This window comes from Alexandromys fortis, unplaced genomic scaffold (genome assembly GCF_014885135.2).
Source record: "Alexandromys fortis isolate MF-2015 unplaced genomic scaffold, M_Fortis_MF-2015_v1.1 scaffold_115, whole genome shotgun sequence".
NCBI lineage: Eukaryota > Metazoa > Chordata > Mammalia > Rodentia > Cricetidae > Alexandromys > Alexandromys fortis.
This window is the reverse complement of record NW_026067989.1, coordinates 3,382,952-3,406,038: the sequence shown is the minus strand read 5'-3', so window position 1 is coordinate 3,406,038 and position 23,087 is coordinate 3,382,952. Positions and strand designations below refer to the sequence as shown.

At 43.3% G+C, this 23,087-nt stretch overlaps 1 protein-coding gene across 8 annotated transcripts in view; it reads left to right on the top strand.

Moving 5' to 3' along the window:
• Ralgapa2 (Ral GTPase activating protein catalytic subunit alpha 2) overlaps window positions 1–23,087 on the top strand; it is a 266,124-nt gene that overhangs the window by 226,541 nt on the left and 16,496 nt on the right. For 4 of the 8 annotated variants that reach the window (XM_050159619.1, XM_050159618.1, XM_050159624.1 and 1 more), the window contains 2 exons: window positions 18,554–18,675; window positions 18,751–20,068. In XM_050159619.1, coding sequence (XP_050015576.1) covers window positions 18,554–18,675; window positions 18,751–18,770 — 142 coding nt within the window. In that variant the 3' untranslated portion in view covers window positions 18,771–20,068. The other 4 variants (XM_050159620.1, XM_050159626.1, XM_050159621.1 and 1 more) reach the window with 4 other exon arrangements.

The following is a 23,087-nucleotide window of genomic DNA, read 5'->3' as shown; positions in this document are numbered from 1 at the left end:
TTGCAGCTGCAGAGAGCCCTGGACTTTGTCCTCGCGGTGTGTACATTTCAATGGGCTGAGAGGAAGAAACAAACGGCAGAAAGATCCCTTTATGAAATTAAATTACCTGTTTTGTGTTGCTTTGAAGCCGTGCATGCAGCCTTTGGTTCAGGGGACTCCTACTACTACAGACTGTCGCTTTTCCATTGGTTCCTCCCATCAGCTTCCCCTGCCCAGCCCCGGGTCAGAATCTGTCACTGAGAATAGAAATGAGGAAAACGCTTCCAGCTGGCTCTCCAGCCTCTCACAGGGTATCTAGCTGCAAAAAGATACAGGGTTGCTTATTTCACTGCTCTGACTCCCTTCCCTCACACCCTGGTGAAGGCTGCTTAGGAGGGACAGCTGTGAGGGAGAAAAGGAACCAGTTTCCTGCAGGGTTTTTTCCTTGTCCTGAAGGAGTCCTGTCCCAAGTCCCATTTTGCATTTGAGTGCTCTGTAAAAACAAAGTAAATGTGTGTAAATTTAGTTGCTGAAAATTTTACAGATTATTTTCCTATCTTGAAATTACATTTCTCTCTCTCTCTCCCTCTCTCTCTCTCTCTCTCTCTCTCTCTCTCTCTCTCTCTCTCTCTCTCTCTCTCTCATTATTACTGAGACTCAGGTCTTAATAGGCAACTCTACTTTGACCTTCGTTTTAGAATCTGGAACTGTAAACTGGCTCAAAATCCTGTTCTCCACAGTGAACATCAGGCTATGTCCAGCCTCTCCAGGGCTGTTTCTTCATCAGTCAAATATGGCTGAGTCGGTGCTGCAGCATGAGGAAAAGGAGGCAGGAGAATTGCACAGTTAGGCTATGTGTCCAGTGACCAGTGGGCACTCCCAACCCCAGTCTGCAGTGTTACGGTCACTGGTGGCCCTGGCATTCTTAACCACTCCTGGGGACACCTAAAAGAATGAAGTCTGTCAGCGCACTTTGTGCTGTGGGCAGCACAAAGTTTATGTGCAGAAGCACATAGTGTAAATGTACATAGCTTAAAATGTAAGCACATAGTTTTAAAAATGAAATTAGTTATAGTGGAATATTTTTATTTTGAAAATATATTTTTAATTAAAATAGAATTATATCACTTTACCCCTTCCCTTTCCTACCTCCAGTCCCTCTCAAGTACCCTTCCTCCAGTCCCTCCCATACCACCCCCTCTTAAACTGGTAGCCTCTTTTTCCTTGATTATTATTGTCATAGATAGATAGATAGATAGATAGACAGACAGACAGACAGACAGACAGACAGACATATATGTGTATGCATAACTATAGGCAACTACTGATGGCTGGGAAAAGAATTAGCCTCTTTTAGGATGAGCTCCTTTATTGGTTGTTCAGTACAGAGTGTTCAGCCCTGAAACCATAACAGCATAAATGGACTCAACATAAACACATAAACAGCAAAATGGACTCAACAGCTTATATTTTTGTGTTTGTGGGATGCTTTTTAGAATCAGACACACCCGCACATGGTTAACTGTGTATAACAACCACTGGAGTTGTGTACTGATCCTGTAATTTTTAGACTTTAGTAAAAAATAGTGTTTTGAATTAGGGGATGTTAAAGGACCTATGATTTCCATGGTGACAGTCACAAGTATTGTCACTATGGTTTTGATGTCTATATTTATAATGGAAAGAAATGTATCATTTCAGAGAGTATAATGAAAGTAAACCTGTACATTTTACCACCCAGGTTAGTAGGCCCCTCAGATTCTGATCATCGGCCATCCAAGAGACCTCTGAGCTCTGCATTGTGACCTGCCTCCTTAGGGATTCATTCCTTAAACTTCCAAGTCAGAGCAGAGCACTAGGGAGACAATGAATGAGTAAAAGGAACCATCCCTCAACTCCTTCTGCAAGGTTTGGAGGCCCACATGCTAGGAAGGAGGGACAGGACAGAAAGGCTTGGCCTGGGTGGCAACATGCAGGACTGGTCTGGCCAGGGGCTCTGCTTTGGTCTGCATTTGCTGCTAGATGGGATGTATAGAGTCCTGTGTGTCCCATTTCACCCTCGGGGTCACTTGTTATCCCTCATTTTCAGAAATCATATTTCTCTTTAAATTAGCAATAGCCAGCATTTATTCAGCTAACATTAAGAAATCCATACCAAACATCGATGAAGCAGTGTGTTTATGTACCCATTTTAGAAGTACCTGCAAACTTTGAGAGAATGGGGAACTAACGAAGGTCCTGCCAGCAGCCTCTGAACTCTAGGAGCATGGCTTCTCATTCCACAGGCTTGTGGTAGATTGGACCAGGTATGGCCCATGAGTGTATTCAGCAGGTTGTGTTGGGCAGTTAATAGTGGCAAGCCGCTCCCCACCCACATATACCCCACCTGAGTCTGACCCTCTCCCTTCCAAGAGCCCTATTGCCTCATAAGGCCAGGGCTTTTTTCCTGTTTCTATTTGGATTTCATTCCTGCCTTCAGCCTAACAAAAAGTAGGAACACACTGAAACCTCCAAGGCAACCCTGCGTTTGCCTCCCTGGGGTACACAAGACTTCTGTACTCCTGCCACAACCAGGATTCCCTCAGCCATTCCAGTGCCTTCATGTACACATGTCTGCCAGGGACAGGCAGCTGCAGGGCAGGGACACTACCTCTTTACAGTTATTGCCAGGGTCACCTAAGAACTCTTATCAGCCACCATTAGTTTCCTTTACATTGAGGATGGCATGGGAAGAGGCACGGATCAGTGACACTATAGCCAGGAAAGCTTTGTCCTCTTGCCTTGTATTGCTGTAGGTGTTGATATGTATTGCTGGGATTGTTTCAGAAAACATGGGAGTCCCAAGGGCTTCAGTAGCCTTCTAGGTCTGGTAGGGCTTTATTTGAAGGGTCTACAAGCAGTGTTTAAAAGGAGGCTATTTTGTTTCATGGTGAGTATCTTCTAAGCCTGGGCTTAGAAGACAAAGGAGAAATGCCAGCCAGAGGAGCTGTGGCCATAGACAAATGCTGAGGGAAAGATGCCTGGGGCTCACTAGGCTTTTCAAAGTAACCCATGACTCTGATACTAGGTTAAATTTTGGACATCAAAACCAAACAGTTTTTTCTTTAACCTAGTGAGTCATTCCCCCATTTTAAGTCTTTAATATTTCTGGGATTTGGGTATGAAGTTTCCAAAAATGCTGCCCATAAGCTTAACCTTTTCCTTGTCCCTTGAGTTCAAGCCAGGGCAAGCATGTGCACACACACACAGGAACACGTTCTTCCTATTTGGCCTAGATTCCGTGAGCACTCACTGCTTTTTCAAGATGTTTTATCACTTGCCTATTACACAGTGAACAGAGAGAGCCTCAGGTCTAAGGTCCCTGCGACTGTTACCTCCATTCCCAAATAACATCCAAGCATTTAGCAGATGATTTCATTTTACATCTTCCATGTACACATCACTAAACAGACTTGGGAGAGAGTACATTAAAGCTGAAATAAATTAACAAGACCTTGCTCTGAATATGCTGCATATGTGAATATTTACAGTTACACCCATCTAAAAATATTTCAACTTCATAAGTCAGCTTATTGGTGCTATTTGTATAGAAAATCATTATTAAAAAATCATCTTTTTATGTAGATGTGCCATGCTCTGCTGAAGAAAGATGACCATTGTCATAAAGCCCATGGTTGTGGGTGATTGCTAACTTTTGACCTTTTCACCAGTTACTTCATCCATGGTGGTCACCTGGCTTATGGCACCAACCAGCTAGTTATAATCACCAAAACTGGTAATCACTCATAGCAGATTAACAGGTACAATGAGACAATCACATTTGGAGACTCATCTCTGCAGAAAATTGACCTGGGTATTATGTTCTATAGTGGTTCCATCGTCACAGAAAGTTGCTTGTTCTGCTGGAATTTGACAGGGAGAAGCTCTGAACCCTCTTACTCAAAGGTGTTTCTTTTCACAGCCCTTATGAGTTCTCTCACCACCTTAAAAACACATAATAAAAATAAAGGTGTACATTTCCTTTATTTCCATACGGAAGCCCTGGATTCATTATTCAGCAACACAGAAAAGGGGAGAGGGAGGGAAATAAAGAATGATTTCAATGACCTTGTATTAGTAATCACAAATTAAATGACAGGAAGCCCATTTATCTCTCCTATTAAGTCTGTGCAAGAAAAATTAGCAGATATAGTTTATTAACTACACAGCTTTTATTTGAATTTCAAAGAGAGAAAACACCCAAAACACAGACATGCTCTAGAAAGTTCCATTGTATTCAGAGGTTAGTGTTCTCTCTTTCTACTGTACCTGACACAATTCCAGGCCATTATTTCAAGTATCTCACACACAAACTAATGTGTATTTTACTTATTCGTTTATTTATTTTTTAATATTGTCCTATAGCCCAGGCTAGCCTAAGGTTTGTAATCCCTCCTGTTTTTAATTTTCTTTTTAACTGACAAATCATAACCTTGTGTGGGGTTAATGTAAAGTTAAAGTAGTTAACATATCCATCCTTGAGTGAGGAACCATTCACATGGTCTCTTTGACCCTTGGGGTTCACATAGCATGTGTGGTGGACTTCGTATCCCCAGTGACCTGCACATGGGATGTTTTGGGAAAACGGTGAGAACCGGTCCGTGCTGTCAGCATAGCTATGGGGAAGTCTGGAGGGCAGTGAAGAAATACAAAGGGGATTTCCAAAGTAACATTTCTAAATTTCGTCAGAGGTGGGTGAGGACAGTTAGAAACATTAGTCTAACAAGTATGTCATCGACATGCTTGATCAGTGTAGAGTCTGCCAGAGGCGGGACTCGGGCTTCCACAGCTAAAAATGAGTCTTACCTCCTGCTCTTGCGCTCTGCTTTTAGTTGACAGGACATTTGCCCTGCAGTCATTCCTTACCTGTTAGAAGTGCTGGGGCCTGAGGCAAGGGTTGATGTGACTCTTGCCATCAAAGGAAGATCTTCCACGTCTCCCTTGTTAGGGCCCAGGATTCTGTGTCCAAGGCCTGGCCGTCAAACCAGACAGTCAGGGATTGATGGACACCTGGGCCCAAGCCTGGCCTCTTATCCAGTCCCAGCACACATTTGTTTTTCTCTTGCCAGTTATTTTCCTATTCAGTTCTGCCAATTAAACTGGAATACCACAATGTTCAACACCTACTGCTGCTCCTCAGCCCTCCTCTAGGTCCTGCCTCCTACTGTACCCAACTGTGTGCTGATTGTAAAGAGTACAGGGTGAAGGGGTCTTAAAGCCTGACCTAGTGAGCCAGCAGTGCTCTGTTGGCACGATCCTGTGCTTAGACACAGGTGTATGCCTGTGTCTGGAATCTGGTTTTGACTTTACTCTTTACAATGGCGTGTGGACTCTTACCCTGAATTTTCAGTTCATTTGCTCAGAGGCATTGCACAATGATTGAACCCTCCTCACTGTGTTTTAATAACACCAAGTGATGCCTGATTAAAAATAATCATTTGCCATAGCCCTGTTATCCCAGAAGACAGCAGCTGTAGGATACCAGTTAGTTCCTAATAGTGCTCAGCACTTCATTGTGGCTCAGAAGCCAAGTGGATCTCGCAAGGGAAAGCTCTGTTCTCCGGTGCTGTAGGTGGTGAGACTTAATGACCCATATCTGAGAGTTCTAAATGTTTTTCACTGAAGATCTCCACCAAAATAATCAGTAAAATTGTAGCATTCTCTTCTAGTTTTCTTCAAAATGTGACCAGAAATAAGCAAGCTAACTTTATCTTTAATGAGCACATTAAATTTCCTAAACCTTGATGCATGAAGGAAAGCATTGAATTAATATAGTTTATTACTGTAAATGCTGGCTTCTCTTGACAATCATACAGATAATAATTCAGCTAGGAAGTCATCATTTATGCCAGATACGCTGTAAAAATTGCCAATTTACTTTGTGCTACTTTGGCTCTAGAGGAGGGAAGGGGTAGAGTTGCTTAGTCTCTCCCCCTGTCAGTACCAAACATTATAGTTGGAGAATTAACTCACCTTTCCGCATTGCAAATTTTCCAGCTAAAAGAAACCTGAAAGAAAAAACTGAGAAAGCACAATAGAAAGAATAGGCGCCAGCTTTGGAGAGTCCCTTGGAGCAATCTGCTTGCCCAGTGGCCATATAGCCAACCATCCAGCCAGCATCTGTCCACTGAGTTTGCCTAGGCTCAAGTTTGGGCTCCAATCATTATTTGTGGTGTGAGCTCAGGACTGTTTGGATTCTACTCCTTTCTTTTCTGTAGTTCGAGGTTTTCAGAAGTGTCCAATAAGTTCATGACTACAGAAGGGCTTCACAGATGGGAGAACATTGTGCCAACACTTCTTACTTTATAAATACTGTGTCTCTTATTTATTCTGTGATAGATATTACCCTGAACAGAATAATTATAAGGTAATCTCACCACAATATGTTTTAGAATGCTCCAAAATCCTATAACCCTTGTTGTGCTAGTTGGGGATTATATGAGTCAAGACTAAGAAGAGGGCTGAGGAACACGGGAATGCTTTCCTCACATCTCAGGAAGAATACGGATCTACAGGAAGCACTCAGTAAATATCAGGTGGGTGGATGTGTGGTGCACAGGTGCAGTAACTTGGCGACTAAACAAATAAGGAGGGAGGCTATGTGCCTGGGATGAGCAGCCAGGGTGGGCGCATGGCCGGGGGACTTGGTATACAATCCTACTTTCCATGGGAACTGTAGGGAATGAGTACAGAATGGCTCCAAAGGGTATTTTGCTCATCTAGGCCATGTCTCATGCCATTAATAGAAAACTGCTGATTTAATGGAGCCGCTTTTGATCTATCAAGAAAAGACACATCTAATTCAATTTGGCTATTTTTCTAAGAGTAAGTATCTTAATCTGCAAGAGAATGATTTGATTATAATTTAAAGTAATAATATTGCAGTCACATTTTTAGTCACGAAGATGATATCGAATGACTCTATGAGGCCTAAGTGGAAAGTCCCAGAGAACAGTGAGAATTGGGACTTCAGCAGAGTCCGGGGCTGTTTCTATTGTATTTTCAGAGTATATTTTTGTCAGGATGATGGGACTTTGGACAGGGAATTTGATATACTAAATGTGAAAACAAAAAATTTTCATCCAAGTGCTAAGGACACTAAACCTAGAACATAATGACAAAGAAACCTAAGATGTAATCACCAGTCATTTTTTTTGTCTAACATGTCCTTCTTAAAGTATATGGCATCAGGAGAGAATTTCTTTTTAACTTTTGTTCCAATTGGACAATCTCATTCCTATATTCCCCTCTGGATTACTTATTAGGAAAAGTTAAAATGTTTAGGCGCTCAGAAACCACTACTGAACTAAGGCGGAGTTGCTGCACGGTTGTGTGATCCAAGCCTCTGCACCTCATGTCATGGTCTTCCAGTTATAGCCCATCTTAGACCAGGTCTGCTTAGAGTTCGCTCAGAAAATTGCTTTTTTTGTATCTGACAACCTGTGGTTGGCATGCAGGATGCGGATGCCAGGCCTAGTGTCCGGCAAGATGACTGACTTGGACGAGGGCTCTAAGGAAGAAGAGAGTGAGTGAGAGGAAGTTTGTTTGACTCTGTGCCATGGAAGGTCTAGCATACTGCTCTGCTGCAGAAGTCCCCACCCTGCAAAGAGAGCCGCATGCCGGTGTGCTATGCCTGCTCTAACACTGAAGCTCCGTTAGTGTTTTACTTTGCATTTGTTTCTCCTCAGAATGGGAGAGGTGAGAAAAGGACATCTATCCATAGCGCCATCTTGCACATGGCTGTGTGGACCTGGCCTTCTGTCAGCAGTGATGTCACTGGTCTTTTCTTGTTAAGAAGCCTCTGAGCTCAAGAGGCAGGCCATGACTGAGAACTGGACTAGAAAGGCAAGCTGCTGGTTGCATCTGAGAGGTCTGGAACAAAACACCCCACTTTTGGTCTTCAGTCTCCTCTGTGAAAAGATTCTGAGAATACAGGCTACAGAAAGGGGTGGTTCAGTTAGGATTAAATGAGACAGTGCCCATCTAACACACTCAGGCAGGAAAAGCACTAGACCATTCCAGCTGGTACTAGTGCAACACCAGCTGAGGTGGCTTAAATGGAAGGACTGTGAAAGCAGATCTTTTCCCCATTGGAATGGGTTACCACAGTGCATCCTGAAAATGTATTTCCCTTCAGAGAAGGGTGTGACCCTCATACACAGGGTCCCTTGGTTCCATCCTCTGTACAAAAGATGGAGAAGGAAGAAGAAAGTAAAGAGCAGGAAGAATCCTATTCACTGCCCATTGTCTCCAGAATACTCCATCAACTGCACCTGAGCTCTGTGCCAGACTCTGCCTTGTACTTTGTTTCTCGAATTCCTTTAGTGTCAAGGGAGAAGATGTCCCTTCTTCAGCACCAAACAAGTGTTACAGGGATGTGCAGCCACCTTACAAAGTCTTCAGGGCAGGGAACTTCACCTGGGAGTTAGGAAACCCTTGGTGTCTCCTCCAGAGGCACCAGAACATTCACTCCACTCACAATATTCGTTCCTCGGGTCTCACTGTGTTTAAATGAACTCTCTGCACAGCCTTCAGCCAAGATCAGCAGACAGCGTGGCATAGTACCATTGAGTCTGTTTTGAAACCAACACCATTCCAGCAGCCCCTGGGTATTTTTGTGACCAAGCTCAAGAGCAGAACATCTCATTTTCTACCACAGAAACTGTGGTGTGCATTAGTGGTAGTACCTTTGCCTGGGTTGTGCAAGACTCTGGCTTTCATCCTCAGTGACCTGTCTGCTTCAAAATTCCCATCAAAATATTTGAGTAGCTCACTTACATTTTCTGGTTATTCTCCCCTGACCCCCCCCCCCCACACACACACCTTATGTCAAATGTCAAAGGTGTAAAAAAAAGAGCTTTTCCAACACAATGAGATACCACCCCACTCTCCTCTGCCATATTGGCCTTGCCCAGAGCAGATCTTTGCTGTCAAGCCAGGCATGCCCACAGCAGAGTAACTGGCCCTAGGACTGCCGATGAAGATGTACTCTGTACTCTGTCATGGTGTTCAGTTCTCTCTGCCCAGTGTGGCTCCTGCCGTAGCGGACATTTTCTACATGTTATGTTTTGGATAGCATCAGTTCCTTTAACAGCATGTGGCGGCTGTTTTGCTGTTTGAGATACTGAGGACCTCTGTGATGTTAGAATTCCCCCAGATTTCCAGCTGGGTTCCTCAACTGCAGTGTTGCTGTCTTGTTCTGGTAACTCTGTAGTGTGTTTCTGTTTCGCGGACAGGTCAGCAGCTCCATTTATCTGTCAGGTGTTACGACACCCCTGTGCACACCACCCTACACTGTCTGAATGTGCTGAAGGTCACTTGGCGACCTTCATAGGTGTATCACCTCATTTTTTAGGTTACTATTATTTGGTAAACACCTAAGTTTTCTTGGAGTTTATTCTTATCATCTGATAATTCAGTATTAACATGAATATTATCCCAGAAAACTCATCCATTAGAATTATTTTATAAAAATATAGAAAAATCATTTTGTCCGTCCAATACACCTAACTTTGCTGTTGTTATTGTTGTTGTTCTTGTTTATGTGTATGGGTGTTTTGTCTGCAGACATATATGTCTGTGTACCACATGTGTGCTTGATGCCTACAGAGGTAAGAAGAGGATATTGGATTCCCTGGAACTGAAGTTATAGATAGTTGTGAGCCACCATGTAAGTACTGGGGATCAAACCCAGGCTCCCTGGAAGAACAGCCAGTCACTAACTACTGAGCCATCTCTGCAGCTCCCACCTTTATTATTTTTAAATGCATAGAAGGAAGAAAAACTTTAACTAAAGCCCAAATTTTGGTTTTGGCGTTTTTTGTTTGTTTTTGTTTTTGGTTGTTTGAGTCAGAGTTTCTCTGTAGCTTTGGAGCTCTGTAGCTAGTTCCTAGAACTCACTCTTGTAGACCAGGCTGGCCTCAAACTCACAGAGCTCCTCTTGCCTCTGCCTCCCAAGATTTAATATGGGATTAAAGGCGTGCGCCACCACTGCCAAGCTTTTTTTTTTTTTAAAGATTTATTTATTTATTATGTATACAGTATTCTGCCTGCGTGTACCTGCAGGCCAGAAGAGGGTACCAGATCTCATTATGGATGGTTATGAGCCACTGTGTGGTTGCTGAGAATTGAACTCTGGACCTTTTGAAGAACTGTCAGTGCCCTTAACCTCTGAGTCATCTCTCCAGCCCTAAAGCTCAAATTTTGTAAACATCCTCCAAAAGCAACCTTTTCCCTAAAGTTGCTTTCAGAAATGAAAAATCAATAAAGTCTGTGGAGAACTTGGGATCATGGTAATGATTTCTGTAGTGTCTAAGGGCCATTGATAGGCAGCAGCTCAAATTCACTCTATGGCCCAGGCTGGTCTTGAATTTTAATCCTCTTGCCTCAGCCTCATGTGTGCTTCAGACAAGTGTCACTAGTGTTCATTTTATTCTTAGACTTAAGCTAGATATAAACTAATTTGTAGGCTAAATGGAAATGGCTTTTAATCCTCAAGATCACAGTACTTGTAATTATTAAATAATTCGGTTAAATTATATTTTACTGGCTAATACTTAGAGTGTATTTTATTTAGTAATTTTTCCTTATACACTAGGGTTAAAAGTCCACATGTATTCCTGTTTCATCATCCTCCTTTCTTTCTGCTTTCTTTAAGACACTGTCCCCTCTAACACCACAAACAGGACTCAAGGCATTTCCAGATGCTTGTAGATTTCTAATTGTCTTCCACTTAGTCAACAAACAGTTCATGGATACGAAATGCCGACAAAAGGTCATTGCTGTGATTAAGGTAGAAAGTACATTTTCAGTTTCCACTGTAGATCTTTGGGATGAGTGAAACCTATGAAGGAGAAACCATCCAAGTGATAATGACAGACATCAGCCATTGGCACCAGCACCCAGAACTATCAGGTGTCAATCGTTCCTACTGATCCTGCCCTTCTCCAGTGGGTTTCATCAGCCAAGTAGCCTGTTGAGTCGTTTCTCACCCAATCTGACAGCACTTTCTCGAGACCGGAAATCCGCTGAATGACTAATTTTCTTGTCAGTTATGTTTTTGCTACTGTGAGGCTCTGATTGATGGTGTCAGGGGGCATTTTCTCACTTATTGGAGGAAAGGTGCTCCTGGAGAAGGAGAGAAGACAGATATGGTTAAAAGGCTGTGATTAAAGATGTGTTCCACTCCAGCCAGTCCCCAGGGAAGAGCAGGACTGATCACGTCTAATGGAAATGTGAACCAAAGCCACATCACCCTTGGAGTGTCTCAGATCCTGAGAGGAAGCTCTCAGTTCCTTTACTGATGGCCTGGGGATATGAGAGCAGACCTCCTCCAAAAGTCTAATTTAATAGCCCAAGGAAAATCTGCTTTCCCTCCATTTCCATTTGTTCTTATCATTTCCTCAGAATTACTCTTAAACTGAGTTATATGGGTGTTTTCTTCTTATATGGTTGTAGCGGACTACCCCCCTCCAGGAGTGTATCATTAGAACTGGAGACCTAATCTAATATCTTATACCTCCATGTGTTTCATTTCCTCTTCCAGAGTACCCACTTCATGCGATTGCATTATTCAGTCAGGGCTCCTCTTCATGTCACCAGGCTGTGACATTTACATTGAATGATTCATGTATTTGCAATCCTTAATAGTCCTAGCACTGAAATTTGCATTCTACTGAAAGACAAACAGACTCTGCATGGAAGGGATATATGGCTTTAGAACACAACTGCATCTACTCCCATTCTGCTCATTGTGGAATTTCATCCATTTATTTAGAGTGAGGCATGGCCACCTAAACCCACCTGGCAGGTACCCAGAAGTATCAAGGATCAGGTCAAGGCCTCTGATCCCAACTGTGATGCCCTTGGCCCCTATCAGGCTGTTCTGTCCCCAACTCCTCCCACCTTTTCTGTTTTTCTCATCTTTGCTCAAATGGATGTATGCCATATGCCCCTACATATCCTTTCTGAGGTGTGCAGAGAATAAGTGATTTTTGAGCCTTTTGTACAGCTCATTGGTTGAACATAGAGATGCATAGATTTTCCTTACTTGTGCACTTCTCCCTATGGCCACTAAGTACTGAAATGAGGCCACTTTGTCCTCATCCCTGAACTCATTCAGACCCAGAGTCGTTCCATCGTCCCCAGACTTTCTGCCATTCTCTTCCCACTCTGGATTCCAGTCACCTGCCCTGTACTTGGGTAGCTGTTTCCTGCCACCTCTTCAGAGACATTCCTGACCTGTTCTGCTGCCCTTGCACCCCTGACACTACAGTAAGGACAGCTTGCCTTATTCTACAAATGTGTCTTTCAGTCAGTGTGCCGTCTGGTGAGAGTAGGGCATCTGGGTCTCATGCCCTGGTTCTAGAAGCCCAGTTCGGGTACTCAGTGAAATTCTAAATCTGTTGAGGGGATGGATTTTGAAAGCCTCTTTCATACTAAGCAAGCACTCCACCACTGGGCTACCCCTGCGCCCTGCCCCAGTACACATTACTTGAATAAAAACTTGGATGAAGGTAGATTTGGGTTTTAAAAATGGCAGTTGTTTTAGATGAGGCTTTCTAAGCAGATTATCTGTTGAAATTTTACATACAGGCCATGTATGTGCACAGGTAATATTTTGACCAACTCCAGACTCAACCCTTTTTGCCATTCTTGATGCATATAGTAGCATGGACAGACATAGCTTTTTAGAGGGTTTATTACTGGAGCAGGACCCTCACTTTGTGGGTGGCATTCTTGTTCATCCTTGACCTGAGCTCTTTGATTCCCATCTGCCAGCATCACCCATGACTTTCTGAGTGCTGAGCTCTGAACAGAGAACAGAACCATGCTGTTCCGCTCCTGGAACCAGAGCTCTGAACACAGCACATCTCTTTCTGCTTTCTTTAAGTCACTGTCCCCACTAACATCCAAATGTGTGCCTTTTACAACAACTCCTAGCATTTAAAAAAAAAAATCCTGCTCCCTCCTTCAGTGCATAAAGAAAGATAGATACTGCCTTCCGTTTCCACCAGGCTGCTCCCTTTTATTTTGAAATATTTATGGATGCTAGAAAATACGTACTATTTCTGTAGGTCAATGGAATACTAGACCGTGCCACTGCACTGACTCCCCAGTAAGTATAAAGACCCAGCACTGCTTCCTCCACACCACATGAGAGATGCTAGCATATGCACTCTCATCTCTAACGGCTGGTGCACATAAGACCCACTTGTGCTCCACCACACCGGGATTGATGTCCCTGTACTGACTCCTCATCTGTACTGACCAGTGCACATAAGACCCACCATGTGCTTCCTCCACACCACGACGGTAATTCCTGTTCATGGTGTTCTCGCTCTTTGTGGTGGCGTTGTGCATATGTGCAAAGGTCTTCGCAGAACCCTTCACTTCTCTCGTCTTTAAGATGTATATAATAGAATTGTGTAGCCTATGCTGCTCAGCCGTGTGCTTTTGGTGAACATTGTTTCACATTCCAGGCATGTTAATGCACTTGTTAAAGTTAATGAACATGTTCATCCAGATTCATTGCCGTTTTCTAGTTCATGATGTGACCGTGTTTCTTAGGGAAGTTGGAAATGGATTCTTTCTCTTTTTCATCTCAGGATGCTGTGAGCTTTCCTAGGACAAGCACACGTGTGCATGAATTCATATGTTACGTAGTCAAAATTTTGGCTCATGTTTCTTACTGTCTGTACTTAGTAATGTCAGACTGCCTTCACAAGAGATGAGGACAGTTGCCTCACACCATGGATTCTGAGAGTTCTGTGCCCTGTGTGTTTGCTGCTGTTTGGCATTGTTCTGCATTTTATTCTTTACCAGTCTGGTATATATAAAACAGTATCTTATTGTGTTTCTAATGCCGAACATTAATGATGTCTGGCACCTTGATGGCCAAAGACCTGCCTTTTATTGATTTCTTTTAGTGCATGATTTGTATTTCTCCATGGTTTTGTAAATTTTTTTTTTGGACACTAAGCTTGTGTTGACTATCATGTGTTGTGGGTGCCTCCACCCACTAGGTGCTTGTATTTGCTTTTTGCCTCTCACTGAAGCTTGGTAGTGAGTAGTAACCCTTTGTGTGACTGTGGCTGGATGCACCAGGCTTCCCCTTTGTGCTTCATATTTTGGTTCTTGTTTAATGAACTTTTTATTCCCCAGGGTCATAGGCAGATGTCCATACATCTGTAAGTTTCATGCCACTGACTTTATTTTCTAGTGCAGAACTGTACTTACTTAACATTGAAAACTATAACCTCCCCACAAACGGTCTTTGTCTAGAATGTATGTAGTGCATCACAGCTTAAAGCAATGGGCATAGGTCCTAGGCAGTCATTTTTCTACCCAATAAACATGCGTAGAGGACTTAGAAGCAGCAGCTGTGATGTAAGGCTGAACCCAGAGTGGTTTCAGATCACAGGAACCTTTTAGTGAGTTAAGGCCTTGAGATGAGGGGTTCTCCTGGCTTCTCCAGTGGGAACTAAATCCTGTGACAAGTGTTCTGCTGATAGACTCACAAGAGCTCACATGGCCATACAAGCAGGAGTGTAAACATCCTCCTGGCATCTGAAGGAAGGAGAATGGAATTTCCCAGAGTCTCTGAGAACAGGTCTGCTGAGTTGGAGCTCCAGCCTTCCAAAACTAGTAAGAGGGGAAATCTGTAAGCCCTCACTTGGTGGGTCCTTTTCACCAAGCCCAGAAAGCCAGCCTGGGAGCTAGCTGTGTGATGAGACGGTGAATACCCCGATAGACTAAGAGTTGGAACACTGTCAGCACTGGAACAGGATTCTTCAGGGGAGCATGTCACACCTCTCTGACATTCTAAAACAAGACTTCCTTTCCTTTGTAAATGGCCACTGGAGAGTCAGAAGGCCGGTGGCTTCAAAGATGGCTTGTTTGTGTCACTAACAAGTTGCTGCAAGTGTTGGGAACCTTCAGGGTAGGGACATTAAGTGACTGGTATGGCGCATACCCCAATATCACGAGGCAACCTTCCCCTGAGGCCAGTCTGAGTCTGAATATCGTGTCCACACTTGGAAAATATAGAGAAGGGCTGAACAACACAGGTTCCAAAGGATTAAAAAAAAAATAAGAAAAAATAAAATAAAGAACAAACTTGCAGCCCGCGGAGTGCCTTTTCCAAACTCTAGGGCAGATGGTTGAAGTGGTCAACGGTCAGCCATCACAGAACCCGAGTAAGGAGAGGTGGTGGGAGGGTGGTGAGGGAAGAGGGAGATTAAAGTGGGAGAATTGTGGATTTCTATATTCCTGCAGTCAGCGTGGCCTGTATGTAGAGTCAGCTTAAACATGTGTAAGATTGGTTTTTGTAGCCCACAAATATTTAAGTTTGGTGGTTTGTCCTCATTGGGAGTTTAGCTCCCAACCTTGCATGAGATCCTGAACTTGACCCATGTATTCTGAAATTCATGATCTTCTCAGAGAGCAGTGAAAGTTAGAAGAAATTTGGATGTTTCACAAGACTTCTGCTCTCCACATATAGGATCATGTACTCTCATGCATGCATGTACCATCACATAATCATGTACACATCTACAGGTATGCATATATACACCATACACAAATAAATAAACTAGGGCTGTGTTTTTGCTAAGACTACTAAACAAATGATTTGGGACATGCATGTGTTCTTAGCTGTTTGAAGCCCTGTCCAAGCTGGGGTCATATTTGCTTTCTCTTTGTCATGATGTTTAACATGCTCTGGCTTGGACCCAAGTGAGTTGCATTTGATGTCTCTTAGTCTTACCCAACCCCCATAGATGTTTGTCTAAATGACAACACCCAATTTAAAGCCAGTTAACACTGCTGAGAGGGATGGAGAGTGTGTGTGACCATGACAGTTTAGGGCCTGGATGGCAAGATCGGGAACCTTCTGTGAAGGATTATTTCCTCCTTCCGTATTCAATTCTGAAGCCCTTTTGGTTCTCTCTATTGTCTGTCTGTAGCTCTGTGGTAGAAGAGTCAGCCATAAACGTTTACAGAGTGGGAGAATCCCAAAATGTGATGCCTGCCCCCTGTGAGTGCATTGCTAGGCCTCCTCCTAAGAGCCCAGATCTCTCGGTCATGACAGGGGCCAGCCTCTTGACAGCTGGATGGTGTCATCTAGGATGCAGATGATGGGCAGCCACCTGGGATCTGTGTTCAGCAGTCCTGTAGGTTTGATTGTGAGTTTGATGAACAAGGTTACTTTCCAGAGAAGTCTTCCGTGGAGAATCTAGCAAAGGGAACACACATTTCTGTGTTGTTCACTGTTATTCCCAGCTCTGTATGGGGATGTGTTGGACACAGCGGGACCTTTCAGGAAGCAGAGGATGATAGTAGGCAGAGTGTGACAGGTCTTTAGAGGGGCATGTCTGCTCTAAGCCAGGCCCACAAGCAGCCTGTACTGAAAGGGGGGAGCCGTGAATTGAACATTGACAGTGGGCCACTGCAGTCTGAAGGCTCAGGTGGTTGTCAGCCATAAGTTTAGCTCAGCTCTTTGAGTAATTTGTCACGCCTGGCTCAGCCCCTGCTGGGCCAGCACGTGCCAGCTTAGAGTGAGAGGGCCTGTTCGCCAGACGGCCACTCAGGCCTAACGTCCTGCTGTTCCCCGGACCAGTGGCTCGCTGGGGCCATCCACGGAGGGCCGCTCTGCGGTGACAGCCAAGTGCTGTGCAGAATGAGCATGCTCATAATGAGACGTGAATGGCATTAGTGGATCCCTCTAGAATTGGGCCTGAGCAGGCGCCTCTCACCAAGGAAGTTTGGCAGCCTGTTCATTAAGGCAAGTCACCAGGAGTTCAACCCACGGCCCGGGAGCCAGCTCTGGAGCATGCTGCCCAGGCCTGAGGCTGTTTGACCGTCCATAGAAAAAAATCATAAATCTTCAGAGGGGCACTTTTGAAAGCTTCCAATACATTTTCTTTATTTTTTTAAAAAAAAGAGCTGTGTAGAGCAAGCTCAAAGGGGACTTGTGGCACGAAACAGATCCTGATATTACTTTCTACAGTTGTGCACACATCCTGTATCTGCTGGTTGGCTTAGCAACCCCCAGCTCTTGTGATTATTGAATGCTTGGAATATATGGAGTGGAGCAGAGACATGTAGTTGTTCTTTTTGCATTTCAGTTAATGAATATTTCAATTTTGGTAGTCACACATGGCTACCAGGTAATTCAGCACTGTTCCAGAATGACTCTTATCCCTTCACGGTGTGGCACCATTCCCTGAAGATGTAATGCAATGGGGAGAGCAAGCCTACATCCAGAAATCAGTGTCAAGACCTTGCCAAAAGAAAATAGAAGAGTGTCCCTAGTTTTAAAACAAGATGTGTAATTGTTCCCAGCTTAAATTTTCCAAGTGGACAACTTGAAAAGATTCTTTTAAGATACATGGATTGTTACTGATATATACAGATCATGTTTTTTTTCTTTGCAGCCCCAGATAACAAACCAATAGGAATCTGCATTCCCTGGGTTTTGTGGTCATGAAGAAATGGCACAATTTTCAAAATAATCAAAACGCATCCTTTAACTTTTGCATCACTAATGAGGAAGGGGGAAATGAGACATCGTGCCAGCTTCCCCGAGTGTTAATTCCTAAAGTTACATGTGCAGCGCCTCCATTCATTGTCAGATCGTTCTGACGTTTCCTGTTATTGGGAGTGCATGATTCACCTTCAGAGGAAACAGAAGCTCACACAAAGGGGAAGATTTGCTTTCTGCCCTGTGAAAGGCTGCCACACGCAGGGGTCCTATTAAGACAGCTGGAAAGTTGCTTCGGCGTGTTACGCTTGTAAGTTTTATTGGTGACTGGTTTTTGATTACACATTTGAATGTTGTGTGTTCCAGGCTGCAGCTTTAATTAGAAGGCAATGGTTTCTCTCTCTCTCTCTCTCTCTCTCTCTCTCTCTCTCTCTCTCTCTCTCTCTCTTTCTTTGCAGTTGTATTGTACAGCATTTGCTACACCCTCCACATCCATTCTTATTTTCTAATGCTCATCACTTACCCTGGTCAGAGGCTCTGATGCCCTTGCAGAATATGATTCCTAGCCTTCTCTTTCTAATAACGTTCATTTTCTTACTTTTGTTGAACGATGTAGCCAGCTCTTACAGTATCAGTTCCCTGTGTTTTTAGGCTGAGAATTCTCATTGGCCCAGTTGGAGAGTGAAGATGAAGGCTGCCACATCATGCCACCGCAGCGTTGTCGCAATCACCCACCTGTCTTGTTCTTAAGTCAGCCTTAGAAATAATGTAGTGCTTTGAAATAATCCTGTAACTTTTGATGCACGTATTTTTTTTTAATGATATTACTGTTGGATATAGTTGAAGCCCAAAAGAAATTTAGGCCTTAAAACTAGCATCTCACTATTATATTGTGACAAATATCTAACACTCTGGCAGAAAGCTAAAGAGTTTCCAAGATAGGTTTTCACACAGAATGGGGAAGGCCTAGTAACTAACTGCATTTAGAACAAATTGCCCGTCACTCCGCATGCCATTTGCACGTGCGTTTGTCTCCTTAACCAATTACTGCAGCTACGAAGAGCGAGCTCTGTATCTGGAAGCAATAATTCAGAACCACCGGGAAGTCATGACATTTGAGGATTTCGCAGCTCAAGTCTTCTCTCCCTCTCCCAGCTACTCTCTCTGTGGAACGGGTGAGTGTCTACTTTATTCTCCTCCCTCCCGCGTAAGATGCATTTGAGTAGCAGATGTACACCTGTTTTTCACAGATAAATGCTTGCAAATTTAAGAAGAACATTCACCCTCTGAATCAACTAATGAATTTCAAAAGGAATGATGACATTCATTTTAATTTGTTTTGTATCCGAGCTGTTCGCTGTGTTCCTTTCTTCAGCTATCCTGTTAACCCTCGAATCTAGCAAGGTTAATGAACTTTTTTCTCAATAATGTGCTCCGGTTCATTCAGGAGTGTGGGTTTCTTGCTGAGCTGGGAATATGTTGTTTAAAAGCGATGCCCAAATCACTGCGTACTTATCAAAAAAAAGAGTTCTCACAGTTGAAGCCGTTGCTACTAATGCTAAATGGGGATTATGCAGCTGAGATAGGAGGGTCAGGGATTAATGCCGGAGACATGGAAGGACAGTGTCCCCAGGCCCATCATTACAGAGTGCCGCGTGCACGCTGCTCTCTGGAGTGGTTGGTGTCATGCGGACAAGCCACCGACCAGAGCAGCACCTGGTGTGGAGCCTTTAGAAAGTGGCTTATAATGGTTTTCATTTAGTAGGCCAGTGGAACTGCAGAATTTTTCATGGATTTTCTCGTTTTTAGACACGTACTATCTTTATATAATATTGTCAGTTTGAAAAAATATGTACTGCCACTTAAATTGTTGGCATGATTATTAAATTGTTGGTATTTTGGTATGGGACTTTTGTCAAAGAATAAAATTATTACTTGTGCATTTTTGCATGTTGTTACAGATGAATTGCCTGTCAGAGACTAGGTGGGATATTTAGTCTCCACATGTTGAAATTCTCAACAAGGCCTTCTTTCACCCTCCCTGCTTCAGCATAGCTATAAGGACGCTTAATAGATTTCTAGCCCGTGCTAATTGCTTCTGAACACAGCCTTGCTTCTCCTGTGCTGACTTGTTAACAAATATCTTACACACAAAGTGAAAAAAATCAAATTCAGTGAAATAAATCACTTACAAATAAAATCAGCCATGCGTCATTGTTTAACATCGCTGGCTTCAGTCCGTGCCTCTTGGAGCTTTGTTGGGAGATAAGAGAGAGAGGCAGGCACTTGCATGGGGAGCCAGGAGCAGCAGGCAGAAGGCTTGGGAGATAAGCAAGCTGGCCGAGGTGCGGAGCCCCATTTACATAATCACGCCTCTGCTTCCTGGTGAGGCGAGAGAAACACAGGGATGGCCTCTATTGATCTTTGTTGAACTGGGATACTGAGCAACATGAGAAAGGCTTATAACTTAAAGCTTTGATTAATGTTTCTTGCGTTAAAAAAGTAGAACAGCTGTGAATTGAATTCTTTTATACACTCTGCCAGCATTCTATCTAAGACAAAAAAATCTGTTTCAAGGGAAATGAAGATTTCGTACCCCAGTCTGCTAGAGGTTTAAAGTTGTGTGATTTTTTTCATGAAAGAACACAAGGAAGCTGATGCTGCAGTGCTCCGTTCACGCCCTTCTGCAGGCGCTGGGACCGGTTTCCCAGTGCAGGCTTTTGTTTTTGTTTTCAGCTTTAAAGAAAAAAAAATTATTTCTTAAAAATAAAAGAAAATATGAAATAACTAAATATTTAAATTTCTTAACTTTTATTTTTAATGATTATTATTGATGATTATCGATGTTATTGAGATAATGACAGATGTTATTTTCTGTGTATATTTTACCCTCTGTATAAATAAAGTTCACCATGATTCAAACCAGTTCAGATTCAGTTCCTAGTAACAGCTTAAGTGAGACTGTAGAAGCATTTGGGTTTATGTGACCACTTGCGGGAGGGTGGTTAATAGGTTTTTTTGGAGAATGTCTTTTAAAAAAAAAAATACTTAATAAAAATTCTGACAACTCGTCAGGGCAGGTATTAAAACTTTTATACATGGAGCAAGAAACCTAATATGAAAACCAAAATAAATGTGGTTCGTCCTTCTTTCAGATCAATCAACATCAGCCTCACTTTTCCTGGAGTTCACAGCTTCTGTCTGCCCTTCACAGTGATTAGGAAAGAACTAGAAATAAAATCTATCTGAACTACAGTGTGGGGACAGTACAGCGAGGATGGGGTTCATCAGCCCCCATCACAGGTCCCATCTCAGAGCTGTAACTTTGTGGCTTATGTGCAGACTTCACTTCTGCAGAATTCCCACCCCTACTTCTGCTTTCCCAGAGAGGAACATTTTCCACTGATTTACGGTGGTTTTCATTTCTGGGGACAAGCAGTCAAACCCACATGAGCTCAGCCCTGCCAACTTACACTCAGAAACTGAGGTGAAGCCTGCTCCTTCAAGCAACAAACCAACTGGAAAAATTGACCCTGAACTGCTTAAGCTCCCACAGTGCACAGGGCCTAGCCAGACCCTCTCTGGCCATCAGTGTCATCAAAGCAGGGCCTTGGGCTCCTTATAGGCGCACACACAGATTTTCCTAGGCTTTGCTTGTCTCCTTAGCTTTCAGGAAAGCACCTGAAGTGTGGAGTACAGCACATCCAGAAGGCAGCACACCTCTACAGAGAGGGAAATGTGCCAGGTGGGCCTGGCCAGAGACACTACTGATGGGGAATGTCCGTGCCTCCCACACTCCCTAGCCTTGGAACCCTGGAGGTCAGAGCACCCAAATATGTACACCTGTCCATGATGCACTATGAGCTCTGAAGAGGGGCACAGGTCTAATATATGAGTTTTAAAAGGGCTTTTAAAAGAGGACTCATCTCCCAATCAGAAATGCAATTTTAAAGGAGCCCCTTGGTATCTGTTGCATCTCTTGCTTACACTAATAATACTCTGTATGAATGGTATTTGGATGGCTTTTTTTTTTTCCTAACCTGGCCTGTGGTTTGCCTTTTGGTCCCTTCCCTTACTGACAAGCAATAAATAATCTAAAAGATATCCAATATTAACATATATATGTTTTATGCATGCATATTTATATTCTTTTAACCCACACATCTGTGGTAATAGAGGACTAAGTTTGTGTTTTCATGTACTCAAAGAAGGGGGACCAGCAGAGAGGCCTGTAAAGGGTTAACAGGAATGGGCACCCTCGAGTGCTGGGGAGGGACTGATGTAATCACTGCAGCTCACAGCCAAGTGCATCTGTTCACCATGAGGTCATTCTTCTGCATGCTAATGACTTGGAGAATCCAGTCTGATGTTTGACATTATCCAAAGGGATATAGTGTAAATCTTTACCTTTGGGAGCTGCTCTTACTGAACAAAAAGGGGGAAAGAAACTTGTTTGGACTTGCATTGGGGTTTTCTTTTTAGTGTGTTGTTGTTATTGTTTGCATGTGTTTTGCTTTTTTTTTTTTTTTTGGTTGTTGTTTGGGGTGTTTTGTTTTGGGGTTTTGTTTGTTTTGTTTTGTTTCTTGGACCTGCTCTAAAGATTGTGTCTGGACCTTGAAATCTTGGAGGAATCCACTATGTCTGTTGATAAATGGATTCAAAAATAACTATTGTGGTCACAGCTAGCAATTTGTCAATTGACATACAGTAGGTATGTCTCTTGTAATATCTAACTTTCAGAATTGGTACCTTAGTCAGAAGTTGGTAAGAGTATGGTTTTATTTTAAGGAATGTCTAAAACCAAGTTCAAGGAGATTGGTTCTCAGTATCTCTGGATTGACTAGTGTTTGCTTGAGATGCCAACACTGTTTATGGCTCCTGCCCACTTCAATATTGCTGTGGAGGGCCAGCAGAGGGAGCACAGGTCTTTGTTTATTTGTTAGCCTCAAAAACACAGCCCTTGATTTCTCCAAGACCCGGCCAACAGTACTTTCTCCTTTATGACAGGTAGGTTGTAAAGGCTCCAGGATAAAAAGCTAGTGAGAGAAAATGTGTCACCCCGATTTTGATCCACTATCTGCTGCTTGAATGTAGGTCATATTTGGGGCTTAAACCAGATTAGTCTGGGCCAGTCTTAAGATGTTGTCACCATCCAAAGCTGCAGACTTTCCTCTTTCTCAGATGTGTGCCTGGATGGCCTCTTGGGAAGGAATATTGTGCTCACTTTTGTCTTTCTTTTCTGCTGTTCACTACAACTTTAGACATTATACTTAAAGACCCTTACCTGGTGCTATCAGGGCCACCTGATGGCAGCCAATGAACTAAATTCACAAAGCTGCAGACAGCACATCCTGTCGCACCTCAGTCCCAAAGGGAATCTGGCATGTAGATGCTGTGCTAGTTCTGTAGGTCACTGGCTGTGTCCTAAGGGGTGAAGCTCCACCAGCTTCCATGCATGTGTGCTCACTATACCAGCATCTTGTAGGCTTATCTTTCTACATATAGATCCTGGAAGGAATATTCTACTGGGCAGTTAATAAGTTAGCTTCCAGAAACAGACAGGTAAACCACAATCTTGATCTGCCAA